Consider the following 19,688-nt stretch of genomic DNA (forward strand, 5'->3'; position numbering starts at 1 on the left):
TTGTGTAATTAAAAATTTCTCAATTTCATCAGTCATAATAATTTCTCAATTTCTCGTGTATACTATCCATTTATTTTTTTACTAAAAAAAAATTCTCCTGAGGATTAGTCTAACTCACAGCCAAATAATATTTGATGTGTTACATGATGATTGTGGTTATTTTTTAAAATATTTTTTATTTAAAACTATATTAAAATAATTTTTTTTATTTAAAAAAAATTATTTTTAATATCAGCATATCAAAATAATTTAAAAATATTAAAAAAATATAAAGTTTTACATAAATATAAACAGGTGGTATACAAATCCCACAATCAACTTGCTAATTTGAGGTTGGTGATTGTGAAACTCATTAATTCCTTTAGTTTTCAGTGAATTAAATAGTTGTTTCTAAACAGTTTATTTCTAATTGTTTTTTCATTTTTTTTTAAATTAATTGTTTTTAAATTATTTTGATATATTAATGTGAAAAATAAATTTTAAAAAAATATTATATTAAAATGTTTTCAAATAAAAAGTTTTTCAAAAAAAAAAAACCAGTTAAAAACTGGACTACACAGATGAAATTCTGAAATTGTGAAGAAAACACAGGTAAAAGATGAGATAAGGCTCATCTATCAAATCCAACCTGACCATTAAATCTTCACTAGATTCATCAAAAATGGTTGTAATTTGCATTTTTGTACTTGAGATTTACAAATAAGGTTTTTAAAGGGTGGCACAATTAATTGAGTAAAATAATGCTAAAACATAAAATGATTCAATTTCAGAAATTTCACTCAGAACACCATAAAACTCCCCCCAGCAGTCCAAGTTATCAAGTCCTTCAGTTGCTTTCTGAGGATAGAAGAGATATGGCAGCTCTTTTAGACAACATGATGTAATGCTCACAAGAGAAAAAATAAAATAAAATAAAATTAGAGCTGGGAGGAAGAACCATGTTTAGTTTAAATTATCCACACCATTTCTCTGTACGTATCAAAGCCTGCACAGATTAAGTTCAATATACATCAAGTATCGAAAAAAAATCAGTTGTTCCTATGGATAACTAACAATTCAGGCAACGCTTTGTTGGTTCATTTACAGCAAATTCTGACTTGAAAAGTATTCTTGAGATGCAAAGGAAGAAGTTCCGTGGATGAAGAAGGTAGTCTCCAGTCCACAGCTTGCCCCCCGTCTTCTAAATCTGCTTTCTGAGATTTCCATGTGACTGATATTATGACCTTCTCCGGTTGTCCCCTAGTAGCTAAATTCAAATCACCATGATCAGAACAGACTATGACTTCTGAAGATCAAATTATAATTATACGCTTTATTGGCTGCAATATCAAATTTAAAGAATGTCAATATGCCTGCAGTCTGCAGAGAATCAAAGAAATGCCAATTAAATATTCTCCTAATTAGCTCATGTGCAGGTAATAAGATAACCACCAACCATTCATTTTCCGCATCAAAATTTTATGGAGCACATACACATGGTGGACATTTATCCCTTGAAAGAAACCAAAGATTGATAGCATGCACGCAAACATATACACATGTAATATGATGCAAATATGAAGTTTAATATGCTCCATGATGCTGTTGAAGAACAAAGCAAAAACACAAACATGCAAGCAGCATAAAAAAATCCAGATATTGGTGTTGGCATTTGCTGTTTAAGAAAAATGCTAGATGACCAAGAACTCAATTTCCACGAATAGATGTGATAATCTCAAGAAAAAGTGCTATGGTGGATCTTGATACCAGGCTCAGATACTCTAAATAACCAAACAAACAAAGTGCTCAAATTCCATAATCGCAAACTTGTAAGATAACCAAGACAATCAGAGTATTTAGCAGAACTTTACCTCAGTTGTTTTCATGCATCAAAGCAGTCATTCAGTGTCACAAAATCTTCAATGAGTTGTTATCTCTTGCAGTTCCTCGTTGCTAACTATGGGAACCTTTTCATATGCAGGACCCCCTCTAAATCTCTTTGGAAGCAAGCAACGACCACCAAATTTCTGCTGTAAGTAAATGAGGATAGCAAACAACAGGCCACACAAAGGGATTATGATGTCCCATGCAGTAGAATAAAAATCATATGTGTGATTTGCATACAGGTATGACAAATCAAGGTACCATGCGGAACTGTGAGCCCTGTAAAGGTCATATGCATGAGGCAGCAAACGAATAACAGTTGTCCCCGCATAAAACGAAGGGGCAAGAGCGTTTTCACTAGAGTTCAAGAATAAGTTAAACATTATCTGTGGGAGTAAGAAACCATCCAGAACCAAACCAGCATATGATTTAAGATCTGTCCAGGGATAATGTTGTCGGTAAACCTTATGACCTTGTAGCAGGTGTGGGCTCCTAGAAGTGTTTTTCCAGCGATGCACATACCATGCAATGAGTCCACCAACAATGTACATCGGTAAAGACAAATAAAGAACCCTTTTCTCAGAAATCCACACGTTTTTGTTGCTTCCGTCGCTCTGCCTAGCAGACCAAGTGAGTTGGAGAAGCCAGAATATCAAAAGAAAGGCTACCATCTTTATCACCCTTACTGCTACTTCATTGACTTCAAGCCATCCACCACTCTCAAGAAAAACATTTTGTTGATTACGGTTTGACAAAAACAAGGCTTCGAAATTTAATAATAGAGGTATCATATGACCCAGAGTAAGAACAAGAAGCATCATAAAAGAAATGAAGGGTAGCACATCAGGATGCCTTTTCACATGATAGAGCTGCAAACCCATAAAGATACAAGCAAGAGTATTAGAAATTAAAACCATGGTTATTTCCATATCCATTCTCCAAATGGATTCTGCAGCTTGGTGCCTATAAATCGAGTTTGAAGATATCTCAAGCTTCTCAAAGTGAAGAGGGTCTGAGTTTTTCCTTACGCTTTCAATGGTTCCCTTGATGTTACCCTGACCCTTTCCATTCAATGGAGAAAACTGGACATTGACAAGAATCTCACAGTCAGTTGAATCATTTTTCATTGAATTTCCCATTCGTGATATCAAATGCCGACAACCTATCATGCATAGAACCCCGTTCTCATCATCATACATTCCTTCAGCTGAAATTGTGCCAGAGTCATTTGATGGAAGCATACCCGTGAACACCATCTTGTAGCTAATATTTAGATGACCACTGTAGTTGTTGGTCATTGGATATGGTTCAAACAGCTGATAACCCACAAACAATGGAGTTGAAAAACCCTGTGCTATGTGTCCTTCTCCATTTCTCACTAACATATCAAACCGCATGTCAGATGAATAACCATGTGGGTATGTCTTTCCTTTACCTTTCATGGACTTCTTTTCTGCACAAGATTTATGCACCTTGTCAAGCATAGTATACTTATAAGCCAGACCTCGAAGTCGCCTTATCCGAAACTCAGAACCATGAAACCCAATTCCAGGAAAGTAGCTCGTGTCATTCACGGTTTTGTTGCTATAAATTTGCCCCACTACAACACTCTGATCTCTAATTGACAAGGTTCTGGGGAATCGCAAGGTCAATTGAATCGAGCAATCACCAACAGTAGCATTAGCTGATGAATCATTAAAATTCAAGACACGACATGCAACCACAAATAGTCTATTCCTCTTCTCATCCCAGACACCCTCGCCAATTAGCGTTGTATAAGGATCAAAAACTCTTTCAGAGAGATAAGGTCCATAAACATTAACAACGGCAGAATCTGAAAACCCAATCAAAACCCGAGCTTCACGCCCACGCTCATAGTCACATCTAATTCCCTGAATTGTCATAATCTTCGGCAAAACCCCAGAACTCCCACTAAGAGGATTACATTTACCACCATTATCACCACTACAATCACTCCCATACTCCAATTCCAATATCCTAGTATGCCTATACATTTCATTTAAACACAAACTTCTATCTACCGATTCGATAGGCAAATTCTCTCTCTCCCCGACACTATCATAAGTTCCACTAAAACCCACATCCACATTCTCTTTATCCACCAATGTATACTTGTATTCACCAAAATGAGGAATGCCCAAAATCGAAACCTGCTCAAAATAACCAAAACTATCCTGAGAATCCAAACTTTCCAAAACCCCATTAATCAAGCCACTAAAGTCACTAAAACCCACCGGATAATTAGCCTTAAAAGCAGCATTTAAAGAACTGGCACCACTGTTACCTGAACCAGATCCCACCATACACAGCTTCCCTATATTCAATGACCAGAACCCATATAGCTCAAACAGTAGATACCTCGACCTGACTGGAATTCTCGGCGGGCGGTACCGGATTCTCTTCGAATTCCTGCGATCCCGTGTCACATTACTCCAATCAAACCGAGCAGGAAAGCGAAATTTAAGAGACCCTCGAAGGGAAACCACATAAGGGTTCGCAGTTTGCTGAAGATCGAATTTTTTTGGCTTAAAAGAGAGGACACTCGGAGCCGAATCAGAGTCCCTTTTTTTGGGTATGATTTGTGAGCCACCAGTAAAGTATGCGACATCAAAATTAAGGATTTTGATTTTGTCTTCAAAGAAAGAAGGATTGTTTATGAGAGTACCTGTGATTGGTGATTCAGGGACTACGTTGTTGCAGTGTTCGGCGTAATATTCAAGGAAATTAAAGGAATTTATTGTTGGTGCAGAGGTTGCCGAGGTTGTAAGGAGAAGAAAGGCGAGGGAAATGAGGAAGGGAGTGATTGGGAATCTGCGGGAAGTAGAGTTTTTGAGAAATGGAGATGATTTAGGAGCGCGAGACGGCTCCATAGTCGGTGGCGATTTGAGAAAGGTGAAGACTGTAGACTGAGGTGGAGATTAGAGTGGTATTTATAGGTGTGGTTGTTGGGTATTCGGCATTGTACCAGACCCGATTTTGGATCCTCTCTGAGATCGGGTTAAGCGGGCAAAGTTTTAGAAAAGGATCTCATGGCATGGCCACCGTTTCTGTTGATAAACTTTGATCGGGTGCTTCAAGAGATTTATTGTCTCCTTCGTTTACTTTCAAAGATTGAACATTTTGGAACCTTATAAAAAACATTTATGTTGTTGAATTGATGTGGAGGTTGTTGAGAACATTCGACAATAAAAAACTAGTGAACATTTAAGTTCAAACTCGAGATTTCTTAAAAATAACAATCCAGTTGAGATTTTTTAATAGCAAAGATACCGTTTAGTATGGCTTTGGAGTTGCGGTTATTTTTTATTTTAAAATTTATTTTTAATATTAGTATATTAAAATAATTTAAAATAAATAAATAATCAACTTTTTAAAAAAACATTTCTAACATGGTAAGACAAATTGGCTACAAGAATTTTTTTTTTCAAAACAAGTTTTAGATAAATTTTATTTTGCTTAAAATGTTAGAAAAGTTCACAGTAAATACAGAAGTATTTTTTTTTAATTTTTTATTAATTTTGAATTAATTATCATAATTTATTTTTATTTATTTTTTATAAGGTTATCATAATTTTAAATAAATATTCTAATATTTAATTGGCATCTACTTTTTGCAGATTTTTATTTTTGTTATTATATTATTAAATAAAAATTTATTTTAAAAAATATCACTTTCAATTTATTTTAAAATCAAAACATAGTTTACTTATAGTTTAAGTTTTCTCTAAATCCATCAAGTCAATTAGATCATGTTCATTGAATTCTGGATTCATCAAGTTAATTAAATTAATTAGATTAAGTAAGTAAATTTAAGATTCAAATGATATAAAAAATCAAGTTAGGAGGTTTAAAGGCTAATTTGTTGGGTAGAACTAATAATAATGTTAAATAATTTTATTTTTTAAAATTTTATCTTTTATTTTTTTAATTGAATTTTTTTTATCAATTTTATCTTTTAGTATTTCATTGATTTTGAATTGGTTTTTTTATTTTATTTTAGTTTGTTTTATATAAGATTATTATAATCTAAAACAAACCTTCTAATATTTGGTTAATGTTTAATTTTTCAAGCATGTAATTTTGTTATCATATCATTATAAAATAATATAAAAATAAAAATAAAAATAATGTTAGATTTAATAGAATTTATAATATGAGTTATAAGTTTTGTGAGTTTTTTAGATTAATATGGTTAGGCTAATAATATTATATAAATAAAATTCATCCTGACCTAAATTTTTTTTTAGATTCATTTTTTATTAATCACAGGCAGCAAAACTTGGCTTTAGCAAACTAGTTCTGACTAAATGTATTAATTGTTTTGATAACCTTCTCTTGCATTTGACTCCAAAATGGTATTTGAAAAGCAACCAACTGTGAAATAGTCAAGTCCGAGATGGTATCAGGTGAGCAACTGTGAAATAGTCGAAATAACTTATCAATTCTCATCGGAGAATCTGTGTATCTGGTCTTGATTTATCCAGAGATGAGCTCTGCGGGAGTACAAATCATGGGTGGTAAAACTCAAGCCCTCAATTATCAAAAACAGAAAGCCAAGCTTGCTGCTGCAACAGATTTTGAGATGATATGTCAACACAGGGGGCCAAATAATATAAAGGGCTCGGCTTTGATGCATCTAGTCGATGTAAAAATTTCAAATTTCTTCTCTTTTTATCAAGTGAAAAACTAGGTTAGGGAGAAATAGATTTAGCTTAATTCTTTGGTTGATAGGAATTGGAACCTCGAGAACAAACGTTTGTAAGAATTATTGCTTTAATAAGGAGTCTTTTTAGGATTATATGTGCAAGTTAACCTGAACATACACGTTAATTAGAGAAAAAAAACTTCAAAAGCATTGGCAGCATCACTAAATATAATCATTTACACACCAATCCAAATTATATTACATCATTCAAGGCTTTCTGCAGCCCATAATACATTTTTTTTTTTAGATAATACCTCTTTTCTCATGATCAATTTTTGTTGAAACCCACAGCATAAATACATTTACAACACCAAGACTCTAAAAATATTTACTATATTTTTTTTCCTTTTTTTTTTGGGTTCTCACACAGCAAGCGCACACAATGAGATCACACGAAGACTTAAAACCACCAAGAACACGATGGTATCATATAGAATTATAGATATGGGAGGAATGCCTTGTTATGAACATTCATTTATCTTCCTCAGTGAATCGGCTGCAATCGATTCCTTTACCAGAAAATGACTCTACGAGCTTTGGGAAGAGCTTTCCAAGCATGATTTTGAACCCTGTCGAACCACTCTTTTGATTTTCATGCTCGGTGCTTCCAGAGTCAAGTGCATACGCCACCGGAGCTCCTTCGAGATATGATTTGCAAGCCAAAAGAATATTCTGAGAACGAAGCTTTAAGTGCTCCTCTATGAGTGGCTCAAAATGCTGTAACAGTATATTGACACACTAAATTAATCCTGATTACTAACAAACAGCATTTCTACATAAATTCACAAGGCGGAAAAAAAAAAAGGCCTAAGAAAATAACAGGACAGGGAAGTCCAAAATCCTGTAAAATCTCAAATAAATTGTTCTTAATGAAGAACTTTCTGAGAACATAATATGTAACACTCTATCATCATGAAATACAGTACTCGGAACACAGTAGGACTATGCAAAATTCATCCAGGGATCCAAGCATCCTTAATATTATGTTAATCCAAAAACAGAAGTAGCAGTTGACAAGAGGCAGTTGGTTTTCTAATGATATTTTGACTATAGTTCAAAGCCAATTATCATCATAGTTATGAATAAAATCAAAGAGTAATTTTGTTATCAGAATTGTTTATTTTACCTTTGGTGGTTGGCGGAGCAGGTAAAGCATGGATTTCCAGGTCATAAGGAATGCATTTTCGTTATAGCTTATAGAGTTTTTCTCTCCCTCAGCTCTTCCTATCTGCTTATCATACCCAGCCTCGTTAAAGTAGGGTTTTTCATTAAGCACAAGGGCCTGGAGGGAGAGAAGAACTTGGAGAATACTGGAGCTTTCTGGATTCCATACTTCAGAGCCTGAGCCTGTCCATGTGTTGAGGAGACTCAGACAAATTTTTCCAGACTCATACAAATTTGGATTGACCCGAAGTCCACCAGAACGATAATGCACCAGCTGCATGAGAGATTGCATTGAACAAAGGTAAGTTTCTTGTCAAAAATGAATGATCCTCATTCATGTAAGTAGATATACAGTTAAAAAAAATAAAATAAGATAAGAATTCTATATCAGATAACCTAAATTTGAAAAATTGTATGTCCCTTTGAACAATGGCACTGTGTTTTCAGATTAGCCCTCTGGTATAAGGGAACAGAACTTATAGAGATCATTTTGTCTTTGAGCAGCACTGACCAATGTGCAGCCATTAACTCAAGCAGCTCTAGAGTGTAAACGCTTAGGAACTTTATATTAACTTACAGGTGGTTCATGAGGATACCCTGGAGGAAGAAATATATCAAAAAAGAACAGTCCATCATGATATGGAGTTCCATTTGAACCAACAATGGCGGCTCGAAGAAGATCCATCCTATCCTCATAGATGCGGACATAGATTGACTCTGTTCAGGTTACCAAAGGTCTTAGAAATGATGCAAAAGTTGAAAAATGAACCTCCACAAATAACAATCAAAAGTGAAGTCCAATGTTAGATAAAAAGCTAACCAGGAAGATTCCTCTCTAGAATACTCCACTCCTGTTGAACCTTCCTCAACCAACCTCTTTTCACCTGTGTGGTGCAAAAACATAAAGCATATGATTGGCTATTCCTGTTGACTACTAAGCTTACAGAAAAAAATGAAGTCAAGCTTCTGACCTGAGACAATGCTGGCACATTCCCTGCACCATCAAGAAAGTGGTGGTCAGAACAATCAGCAACCATATCAAATTGATTGAACCGTTCTGTCCTCTTGCTGGCAGATGAAGATCGATGTTCTTTGCTCTCCTGATCATCATTGGTTTCTAGCTTTAAATTTGTCCCTTCAAATCTCAGCATGTCAACAGCTACTAAAGGTTGCATCTCCGTGCACAGATCACAAGTTTCCAGATTTTCTTTCTCTTCAGGTGTCTTGAATTCATTTCCATCTTCAGAAATAAGGTCAGATGATATTGGGCCAGACACTGATGTGGAACCAAAGGGTCCAAATATACCTTCTGCAATCCTTGTGAAAAATCCAAGAGCGGATTGAGGAAGAAGGGAAAGGGAAGTGGATTCCCATGGGCACTTAGTGCTCTCATCACCAATGCTAATGGAATTTAGCATGTCCTAAGAATGTAACTCTCTTCAGTTCCAGTTTTAAAAGGAGATGAAAATGCAACTGATTCAAGAAGCTTTATAAATAACCAGAACATTAATTATTCCAAACTAAAGAAATTCACCAGAATTCTGTTTTTGTTTATGGTCTGCCAAATATGGTAACACAACTGTTTAGAGCCTACAATTCTTTGTTAATTCGTTTTGACATCAGTTTATTAAGCAATCAAAGATGGGCATCAAGCAAACATGTCCTGATGAGTGAGTTTTAAGTAGAGAATATTTTTGAGGTTATATATTCACTTTTACTATGTATCTTCTGTAATTGCAGATCAATCCTATATGTTTATGCACTTCAAAACTCAACAGATCAATCCTGGACGTCTATATACTTCTAAACTCAACAGATCATTCACCAAAATTGTAACAGCTGAAACACCTAGCAAAACTAAAATCCTGGATTTGGCATAAGCTATTCCAGAAGTTCATAGCTCAAAACTCAACATGAAAGTTGCTTCCTTATTTATTTTATGCTAAATTAAAGAATTGGACCCTTCATTTCAGCATGTTATCACCCATACTGAGCTTCCAGAACTGGAGAGCAACTCTATTTTCTTGGTATGAGAGAACGGAGTTGAATTTTACCTTTCCTTTCTGGACTGAAAATTGTTTGTCATGATCAACTGTCTCTTGACTCACTTCCTCTTCACGTTGTTCATGTTGCACCATTGTTTCAGCTGAAACTTCATTTTTATCAATTCGAAAAATGTCACTAGGTGAAACCTGTACAATGTCCAACACAGTATTTAAGATTGATGTTTCAATCAGTCTCCCCTCCCCAGCAATCGGTGAAAAAAATAAAGCAGACAATTGTTTAAAAGCTGATTTTAACCAGAGGAAGATTATGCCAACATTCAGATTTATCTGGTTTTTGAAACTGAGATTATCACATGTCAAGAACGTAAAGGTTACTGGAAATCAAACAGCACAATGGACCTGCTAATCTTCCAAACACGAATATAAATCCTAATTCTATATGTCAAAAGGAAAAGTAAAAGAAATTCAAATTACTGACCCCAAAACTACGCCTCCACAATATCACTAGGTGTGGGGTGGGGTGAACTAACCCAAGGAACCTGCTGGCCTATTTTTATGGCTCGTCTTGGATTCTGCTAAAAGCTTGCTAATGGTCTTCAATATAAGAGAACAAGACAATTTCCCATAAAAGTAGCAGTGCAAAGTCCAAACAACTTTAAGGCCACAGCTGGGTGGTGGGTTTTATAAGGCTATGATTGCAGGTTCATGACATGTGCAACCAGATTTGATATGAGTAACAAGAATAAGGAAATATGAATGTTTTAGATAATAATAACCAAACTAATTAGGGCACACATTGCCATTGCACTACGGGTTTTTTACCAAATTTTTCATAATTAGCCATTAGATTCAGTGCAACTTCCATTTTATCACCCCTAATTCTGTAATACATAGTACAACTTGGGAGACATGAAGCGGATCACACCATCTACATGTGTCCAAGACAGTGCAAACACATCATGGACTCTTAAATGCCTACTAAAACTAGAAAATTGTAAATTAATGAACACAATAATCATGAAATTCAAATGAAGAATGAAAAATGGCTAGAGCTCGCACCTTGGTTTTGAGACTAGAAGCCCAAGTTACGTCAATGCTACCATCTTCAAAGCCAGTCACATAGCCGATACAGGACAGGTAATCAACCTGATCTTTACCATGGTCACTTCCTTCGAGGGGAGCATCAGCATTCATTCCAGTCTCTCTGTTCACATGGTCTTTATTAGCTTGATCCAAGTTTTTAAATACAATATCCCCATAAGAGTAGGAGTAGTCAGGGTGTTCAACTAGCTCGTAAGCACTAACAGTTTCCTCAATCTGACCACTTCCTACATTGTTAACCTGGTTCATTCCAATGGATTTCCATTTCACCATAACAGTCCGTTCCTTCGCATCCACACAATTCACAACACCCCATTTTTGGTTACCTGAAACATGTGGATCATCACAAGCACCCTTCTCTAATACGAACTGCCCTGGCCAGAAATCATGAGCATTTACAATATTTACAGGAAGCAGAGACTGTGAATCCAATCCCTGCGAGCACCCACCATCCTGCCACACAACATCAACAATGGTTTTTGTCTTCACAATAACAAATATATCCTGAAAATTCAAGCAAGGGTTCTGTCCCTTAAACCCATGGCCCATCCTCCTGTCCTCTTTAATGATCTTGATGATAGATGCATCAAAAAATATCTGCCCGTTCATACCCTTACAGTCAGCCAAAGGAAGCATGCACCAATCACCAAGCTGCCAATTTTCATGCAAGAAGCATGACAGCAAAGTCAAGTTTCTTGCATCCTGCAAACGCTGAGGAGCAGGCAAACTCAAATCAACAAGAGCACAGGCAAGCCAATCAACATACACTAAACCTGCCTTTACAGCAGAGACAGTCCCTACATCCTGATTTTCCTTCCAAACTCCACATAACCATCTAGCTGATTTAGACACTGCTGAGAGTCTAATCTGTACTCTCTGTCCTGGATAATATGGATATGTCGGATCTTCAAGTATGTTAGAAGAAATAGGCAAGAGCTTTTCTTGATCCACTGCAGTAACCTCACAAGATGTCCCATCATCAAATACAACAGTGACATTGTCAACAACTTTATCAACCCTTCCTATCCATGGCCCATGAACCACATAATCCCCCACTGAAATGGATCGAATCTTCAAAAGTTTCTTTGAATCAACATCTTTTATGATTTTTCCATGCCTATTTTCCACGTTGACAAGCATATTAACATTTACAACTCTGCCCATCTGTCCAGATGGATCAGTCACAGAAGAAACAACGTCCCCATGTACATAGCCCCTCTCAAATGAGAGGAAATCATCAATTTTCCCTATGCTTTCCTCCAGACTAGAGAAAATGCTGCTAGCCCTCCCGCCATACAGAAAGTCAAGTTCCTCTATGTCCTCACTGCTACTACCATTATCACTGCAACTTTCCCAATCAGAGTCACTAGGGAGCATTTCCATCACATACAATGATATATCTAAACTTCACCTCTGACACAAGAACATGATAATTTAATGTCATAATAATAAAAAATGCAAATCTAACAAATATATTAAAAAAATAATGAATAGTGAGGAGAAGAGAGAAGTACCGTTTAATTAAACACTTTTTCAAGCCACTGTCCAACATCAGCGCCACTGTAATGCTATGATAAACACACTGGCAGAAGATGATTAAATGGTGGTGTGCCGTAGGATTGAACTACAGGTGCTGATAATGTGGAATAGGTTGAAAATATATGTTTTCTCAATTGATGCTGAGGATCAATATGGATATCTTAACCTTTAAAGGAAGAGATGATGTTCAAAACACCAAAATTTTCCTTAAAGGGATAATAGGAAGCCAACTAAGGACTTCCTAATGCCAAAGGAGATTTGCCCTAGAGGGATAACAGGAGTCAACAAGGACTCCAAATGCCAAAGGAGATTTGCCCGACAAATGGACTGAAGCTTCCGCAAGAAGAAACTTCCAAAGAAGATTGTACTTCACAGCTGCTAAATTGATGAGCCACAACTGTTGCAGAATAGAGCGAAACTCAACAGAGAGAAGAGAATTTAATGCCAAAGAAGATCTGCCCTTTATGTGGAGGGAACTTCAGTAACTTTGCCAAAGGAGATTTGCCATAAAGAACTTAATCTTAACGTCTAATTATTACTATCAACTCTTAAAAAGGAATTTATATTGCCAAAGAAGATTTGCCCTGCTAGAAGCCAAACTTTCTGCCAGGTGGGTCCAGTGCCAATTGCCAAAACCTCATGGAAAGCAGTCGGCTAAACAGAATAAAATGCAAAACCAGGTCATCCAGACACACTTCTTGCAGTTTAACTTGATTCATGGAAACTTGATTCTGTGCTCAATGATGTCTTAAACAGAACCGTCTCATAGCCAGCATTAGTTGCCAAAAGTAAGTCCTTCTGCATCTGGTTTAGAGCGTCCACGCAACCTTCAAGAACAAAATCTATTAACGATATTATGTAAAGAAAATACAAGCCAATAATTCAAAGAAGTCACGAAAAAGTAAACTTTTCTCAAGGAATTTATGATGGTTTTGTTATGTAAAAGAAGAAAAATCCGAAACAGGGCACAAATGTTTGAATGAGGAAGCAAAGAACAGAGAACTTGAAACATGTTGAATGAATTGTTCTGCGTGTTGCAACCATATTTTCTCAGAGACAAAGAATAACATCCCATGAGAGAAAGCCATTAAAAAAAAAACTCTAGTTGATTAATTCCAAAAACAAAAATCTACCCCATTCTCTAGAAAGACCTTCATCAGAACGTTCATAAATTCACAGATACAGGCAAATATATGGACAGTGAGCAAAAGTATTTAAGAACGCAGAACTTTAGCCCCATGCTGAATATATAATAAATAAAGAATCAAATTGCCTAAACCATATTTACCTGCATATTCCCAGGACCACCTCCTTCAATAACAGCATCATAAATTCACAACATAAATAAACTATAAAGCAAACAAGCACCTTGTAAACATAAGAGAAATTTCACCAAAAGCCAACAAAAGAATTGGCTTCCAATTGCCCAGGCAATTCAAAACAATATCGGATGTGAACAAAAATGAAAAATTAACCTCGAAGAACCCTTTTTATATATCAAAGAACCAACAAACCACACCATAGCTCTTAAGTCCTAAAAAAATCATCAATCCCACCATGACGCATAGCATTATTACACACCATACATGCACATAGAACGCATGTATGCAAAAAAAAAAAGAAGAAGTTAAATAGAAAAGTACCATTTAAAGCTTCTATACATCACAGGAGCCATATGTACAAACTATTACCAACAGTTCACCACCACCACCACAAAGAAAACCATACAAGGTATTACATGAGCCAATCAAAAGAACTCAACCCAATTCATAACTTGGCAATAAGGACAAAATTCTTCAGACTTTCCTCGCACTGTCTTGGCCAAGAAAAGAAAAACAGAAGCTTTATGTGACTGGGAATTCAGAGAGGTCAATAAGGATGTCCTCTCTGAACCCCACACATCAAGGCATGAACGGAAGCGGAGAACATTGCACAAAGACACAGACACAATCAGTTAGAAAAAGAAAACAAGGGGTCAGTTTCTTTATCTCTCTAGAGTTTAGTTAGGTATGTGTTAAAGGCTGTTTTGGTATGTCTCTCTCTCTCTCTCTAAAATCTAAAACTTTGGAGGTTGTTTTGGGTGCTTAAATTTGCAGTCATATCCAATAAGATATAGAGACGGTTAAATGTGGATACGCACAGAATATACCAACAGAATCAGGCTCAAATACTGTGCTGGCTGCTACAGAAGCAGTCACATTACTCAATTCACTATTTTGCCCTTGTCTAGCAATCAAATGACATGCTGCTAATCACGACTCCATTTTTACTGAAAAGATTTTTATATTTTTTTGGTTGCGATAGCAGTCAAGGGTTAATGGCATGGGGCTGGTTATGCCTAAAACCTATTTGTTTTTATTTTTTTTTGTAAAATAAAAATAAAAATTAGGGTATTCTCGAAATTAACTGTTCTTTCCCATCAAAGGAAATAATGCAATTTATATAATCATAAAAAGGGTCAGTTTTAAAAGAAATTAATTTGGAGTTTACTTGTAAATCTAATATATCAACTAATATTATTTTGGTAAAAATTTGATTTGATATAAAAGAATTCTTCAAACCACATCTCTTAATTTTTTTTAAATCATTGATCTGAATTAATTTAAATTAATCCAGCAATTTATGACTCTAATCTTACACTAGATAATGTGCAAAGTTAGATCTACTTTGTTTATAATGTCTTTGTACATATAAAGAAATATTTGTTTCTAAAAATTGAAATTTATGGAAAAAAAGGAATAAATCTCTTTGGTTATCAAATCAATATTCGGAAGTTACTTATTAATGTACTGTTTAGCGCAATGGTTGAATCATTATTTTGTTATTTTTGAATTTTTTTACTTTAAATTATTTTTTTAATAATTTTATATTGCTTTGATTTTTCACAAATAAATTTTAAAAAATAAAAAATATATATTATTTTAATGTATTTTAAAATAAAAAATACTTTAAAAATAACTTTTATCATTATCTCAAACATCTTCTAAACTTCTAATAAACCAAAAAGTGGTTAAACAACACACTTCATTTTAAGAGGGATTGGACAATCTTTTTATGTGAAATCCTCTAATAACCTAATTTTCTTTTTATTTTGTAAATTAAACTTTAATTATAACTCAACAACGGTAAAACCAAACAATATTATATGCATTATTATCATAAAAAATTAATTTTAAATCAAAAAATTAATTTTTTTTCAAATAATATTTATGTTGGGTTCTCAAACACTACATGCATAATGGACAACCAAGATGTTAACAAGATATGAGAAACCCTTAATCAATGTGCACTTAGTTGATGTTTAAATATAAAAAATAATTTTATTTTTCAAAAAATTAAAGAATATTAAAATTAGGATTTTGTGTTTCTAAATTGATTGTTTTCATTTCCAAATCTTCAACTTCTAACTAGTTTTTATGGGGGCAAAAAACCTATACCTAGTTTTTTGGATGATATTTTCGAAGCTTCTTCCATAAATATTCTTGCATGTTTTATGCGGACAACAAGTGTTTTCATGTTGATATTTTTAGGTAATATACATGAGTTTTCTTACCTTTTTCTTTCTAACATCATTAAGAGGCATTCATAAGTCATTAAATAAGATACCAATTATGTCTCTTTTCTTTGTGTTACTACAAAGAAAATGATCATGATACTCATATATATGTAGTGAATTATATAAAAAGACGTTAAAATTAATCAATGTGATAAAAAGGTTTTCATTCAAGAGAAAATAAAAACACCAAAAATAATTAAAAAACTTGGAAAAAAAATAAAAAATTGTAACTCAATGTCTTTTCCGAAGCTCAAATTAAGTGTAGGAAAAAATCCCATATTTAAATGGATCCTTAATTAATAACTAGCTGATTTAACATGCCCTTTTCTTTTCTTATTTGCATGTCAACTAGGCATCTAGGCATCCTTTTTGAAAAAAAATAATAATAATAAAGTCTCGATCCCACACTATATATATAGTTTCTCCCACTTGTGCTGACTTCTAATAGTGAACAACAGTACTGTATATTCAAACAAAAGAAAAGACGAGAGCTCCATCTTTAGACATATAAATTAGGGTTTGCCATGCGGCATATAGTTCAAGTTTTAGTCTCAGTTTTGTCCAGGACCGAGCACATGCTCTAAAACAAGAGAAGACAACTGTTGTTCCCTATCATTAAAATTAATGGGGACTTCAGGTACAATGATAGCTAGATTGCCAATAACATAATCATACATACATATATAGCAGTAATGGCTTCCACGTGTGTAAGCTAGTTGAAATCACAAGCTATTCTCTGCTTAAACTTATTTTGGAAATAGCATAAAGAACATGCTTGACAATGTTATTCATTTAAAGCATATTTCTGACCTTTTTTTTATATATAAATAAATGCCTAGTAATTAAGCTCATTATATGCATTATTATCATGAAAAAATAATTTTAAATCAAAAAATTAAATTTTTTTCAAATAATATTTATGCTGGGTTCTCAAACACTACATGCATAATGGACAACCAAGATGTTAACAAGATATGAGAAACCCTTAATCAATGTGCACTTAGTTGATGTTTAAATATAAAAAATAATTTTATTTTTCAAAAAATTAAAGAATATTAAAATTAGGATTTTGTGTTTCTAAATTGATTGTTTTCATTTCCAAATCTTCAACTTCTAACTAGTTTTTATGGGGGCAAAAAACCTATACCTAGTTTTTTGGATGATATTTTCGAAGCTTCTTCCATAAATATTCTTGCATGTTTTATGCGGACAACAAGTGTTTTCATGTTGATATTTTTAGGTAATATACATGAGTTTTCTTACCTTTTTCTTTCTAACATCATTAAGAGGCATTCATAAGTCATTAAATAAGATACCAATTATGTCTCTTTTCTTTGTGTTACTACAAAGAAAATGATCATGATACTCATATATATGTAGTGAATTATATAAAAAGACGTTAAAATTAATCAATGTGATAAAAAGGTTTTCATTCAAGTTAATTACAAGAAATTAAAAACACCAAAATTAATTACATATAAGTAAAAAACTCCGAAAAAAAAATAAAAAATTGTAACTCGATGTCTTTTCCGAAGCTCAAATTAAGTGTAAGAAAAAATCTCATATTTAAATGGATCCTTAATTAATAACTAGCTGGTTTAACATGCCCTTTTCTTTTCTTATTTGCATGTCAACTAGGCATCTAGGCATCCTTTTTGAAAAAAAATAAAAATAAAGTCTCGATCCCACACTATATATATAGTTTCTCCCACTTGTGCTGACTTCTAATAGTGAACAACAGTACTGTATATTCAAACAAAAGAAAAGACGAGAGCTCCATCTTTAGACATATAAATTAGGGTTTGCCATGCGGCATATAGTTCAAGTTTTAGTCTCAGTTTTGTCCAGGACCGAGCACATGCTCTAAAACAAGAGAAGACAACTGTTGTTCCCTATCATTAAAATTAATGGGGACTTCAGGTACAATGATAGCTAGATTGCCAATAACATAATCATACATACATATATAGCAGTAATGGCTTCCACGTGTGTAAGCTGGTTGAAATCACAAGCTGTTCTCTGCTTAAACTTATTTTGGAAACAGCACAAAGAACATGCTTGGCAGTGTTACTCATTTAAAGCATATTTCTGACCTTGTATTGATATATAAATAAATGCCTAGTAATTAAGCTCACTAGTTTTCCTAAAGAAAAAAAGTGATCAAAGCATTATTCAAGTTTGATCCGGTTGTTTGATCTCATTGTTTATTCTAATCTTCATACTTTAGTACAAAGAATATTCTTAAGCTTGGCTCACACCTAATTAACACACTTTATTTAATACTATATATGGAAAGAGAGATTATATATATACACACACACACATTCAAAATAAACAAAAAAATCTTATAAGCTAGCTAGACAAAATAGGATAGCAAAAAGTAATTATTTATAAACAAAAAAAAAACTATTTTATGATAAATTTAAATAAAAAACTTAGAGCTTGAGCCTTAGGGCTCGAGCTATGACGAGCCAGCCGAGTTCCAAACTATTTAAGATAGTTTTTGAACTCTTTATAAAACAATGATAATTTTTTAATAATTATAGTTATTTTGAAAGTTTTACTAAGAACCATACCTTTAATATAAATATTATACAAAATGAGCTGAAATTCTTAAACTTAATTTGTTATAATTTTTAAATTATTTATCTTGAAATTTAAAAATTTACTAACTATAAATTTTTTTATGCTAATATCTTTATTAATTTATTTTTGATTTAAAGCTTTAGATAATATCTTTTCGCTCTTCATTATACACATTGTAAAATGTGTTGTTGTCGAATTCACTCAAGATTAGTTTTTACACATAAAATATGTCTTTTCTTATAACAACTTTGATAAGTTTAAAATGATCAGTTACAAAATTATCTATTACATTTCAAAGTCCAATCTATTAAAAATTTTAGGAAACATAGAAGTTGATAGTATAATTTTTCTTACCAAAATGTTACTCGTCAAAGTAACATTGATTTGAGCAATCAAATCTTGAAAAACAAAAACATGATATGTAACACGTCTTGTTTTTAATCATGAATTTAAATAATGTATTTCATGGCATGACTGAAAATGGGGTAATTTTTTTTAATGATCCAAAATCGATGCAGAATTATGGGAAAATAATAAAGAATAAGGCAAATGAACTATTGCAATGTGCGCATAATATCCCCTTGTCAACCTTTTTTCATAATGATTTTCAGAACTAAAATTAATGCAAAATCAATTCTAGCTAGCAAAAAAAAATTATTTATAGATAAAAAAAAATTATTTTATAATAAATTTAAGCAAAGGACTCAGGGCTCGAGGCTTAAAGCTCATGCCGTGACAGGCAAAGCCCCAAATTTATTTCGCCTGGGTTTTTTTCCCATTAAAAGCTTTGGTATTTTTCAAGTTTATTTGAATTTTTTAACTTTTTATTTTATAAATTATAAGAAAATCTTATATTTTTTCTATATGAGATATAGGATTTTGAATTTCACAATTTAGATTATTTTCTCATTTATTTGTAATTTATTTTAATAATATTAATATTTTATATTAAATAATTTTTATTAGAGAATAATTTTCAATAAAATTTTAATTTTAAAAATAAAAAAATTTATTTTTAATTTGATTACAACTCATTGATCAAGTTTTAAAACAAATTTTAATATCTTTATTGCCATTACTTCAACCTCATTTAACTTCGTGATCCCTGTTGAGATTGAGAAGATATCATTATATTGTTTTTTATAAG

General features: G+C 33.2%; 2 protein-coding genes across 5 annotated transcripts; both read right to left on the bottom strand.

Moving 5' to 3' along the window:
- Positions 1 to 756: 756 nt before the first annotated feature.
- LOC105138865 (uncharacterized) lies at positions 757 to 5,016 on the bottom strand. 3 transcript variants are annotated; one of them, XM_011045079.1, is made up of 2 exons: positions 1,851 to 5,016; positions 757 to 1,239 (listed from the first exon to the last, which is right to left on the bottom strand). In XM_011045079.1, exon 1 carries the CDS (start codon positions 4,752 to 4,754, stop codon positions 1,899 to 1,901), a length of 2,856 nt encoding a protein of 951 aa, XP_011043381.1. In that variant the 5' UTR covers positions 4,755 to 5,016; the 3' UTR covers positions 757 to 1,239; positions 1,851 to 1,898. The 3 variants fall into 3 exon arrangements, with proteins under 3 accessions (XP_011043381.1, XP_011043380.1, XP_011043379.1); XM_011045078.1 differs by having other exon boundaries at positions 757 to 1,319; XM_011045077.1 differs by having other exon boundaries at positions 757 to 1,246; positions 1,851 to 5,013.
- A 1,728-nt stretch (positions 5,017 to 6,744) lies between these two features.
- Positions 6,745 to 14,523, bottom strand: LOC105138866 (probable ubiquitin-conjugating enzyme E2 24). 2 transcript variants are annotated; one of them, XM_011045080.1, is made up of 9 exons: positions 14,043 to 14,523; positions 12,375 to 13,226; positions 10,819 to 12,273; positions 9,808 to 9,945; positions 8,725 to 9,174; positions 8,574 to 8,637; positions 8,331 to 8,470; positions 7,716 to 8,027; positions 6,745 to 7,306 (listed from the first exon to the last, which is right to left on the bottom strand). In XM_011045080.1, the coding sequence occupies exons 3-9, from the start codon at positions 12,241 to 12,243 to the stop codon at positions 7,061 to 7,063; spliced, it is 2,775 nt and encodes a 924-aa protein (XP_011043382.1). In that variant the 5' UTR covers positions 12,244 to 12,273; positions 12,375 to 13,226; positions 14,043 to 14,523; the 3' UTR covers positions 6,745 to 7,060. The 2 variants fall into 2 exon arrangements, with proteins under 2 accessions (XP_011043382.1, XP_011043384.1); XM_011045082.1 differs by having other exon boundaries at positions 12,375 to 13,241.
- Positions 14,524 to 19,688: the final 5,165 nt, after the last annotated feature.

The sequence above is a fragment of the Populus euphratica genome, unplaced genomic scaffold (assembly GCF_000495115.2).
Source record: "Populus euphratica unplaced genomic scaffold, PopEup_1.0 scaffold84.1, whole genome shotgun sequence".
Taxonomy (NCBI): domain Eukaryota; kingdom Viridiplantae; phylum Streptophyta; class Magnoliopsida; order Malpighiales; family Salicaceae; genus Populus; species Populus euphratica.

Coding starts and splice junctions, on each gene's coding strand:
- LOC105138865 (XM_011045079.1), bottom strand. CDS start 4,754: ATGGAGCCGTCTCGCGCTCCTAAATCATCTCCATTTCTCAAAAACTCT.
- LOC105138866 (XM_011045080.1), bottom strand. CDS start 12,243: ATGGAAATGCTCCCTAGTGACTCTGATTGGGAAAGTTGCAGTGATAAT. Junction 9,946..10,818: donor CTTCTAGTCTCAAAACCAAG/GTGCGAGCTCTA, acceptor GACATTGTACAG/GTTTCACCTAGTGACATTTT. Junction 7,307..7,715: donor TGCTCCGCCAACCACCAAAG/GTAAAATAAACA, acceptor ATACTGTTACAG/CATTTTGAGCCACTCATAGA.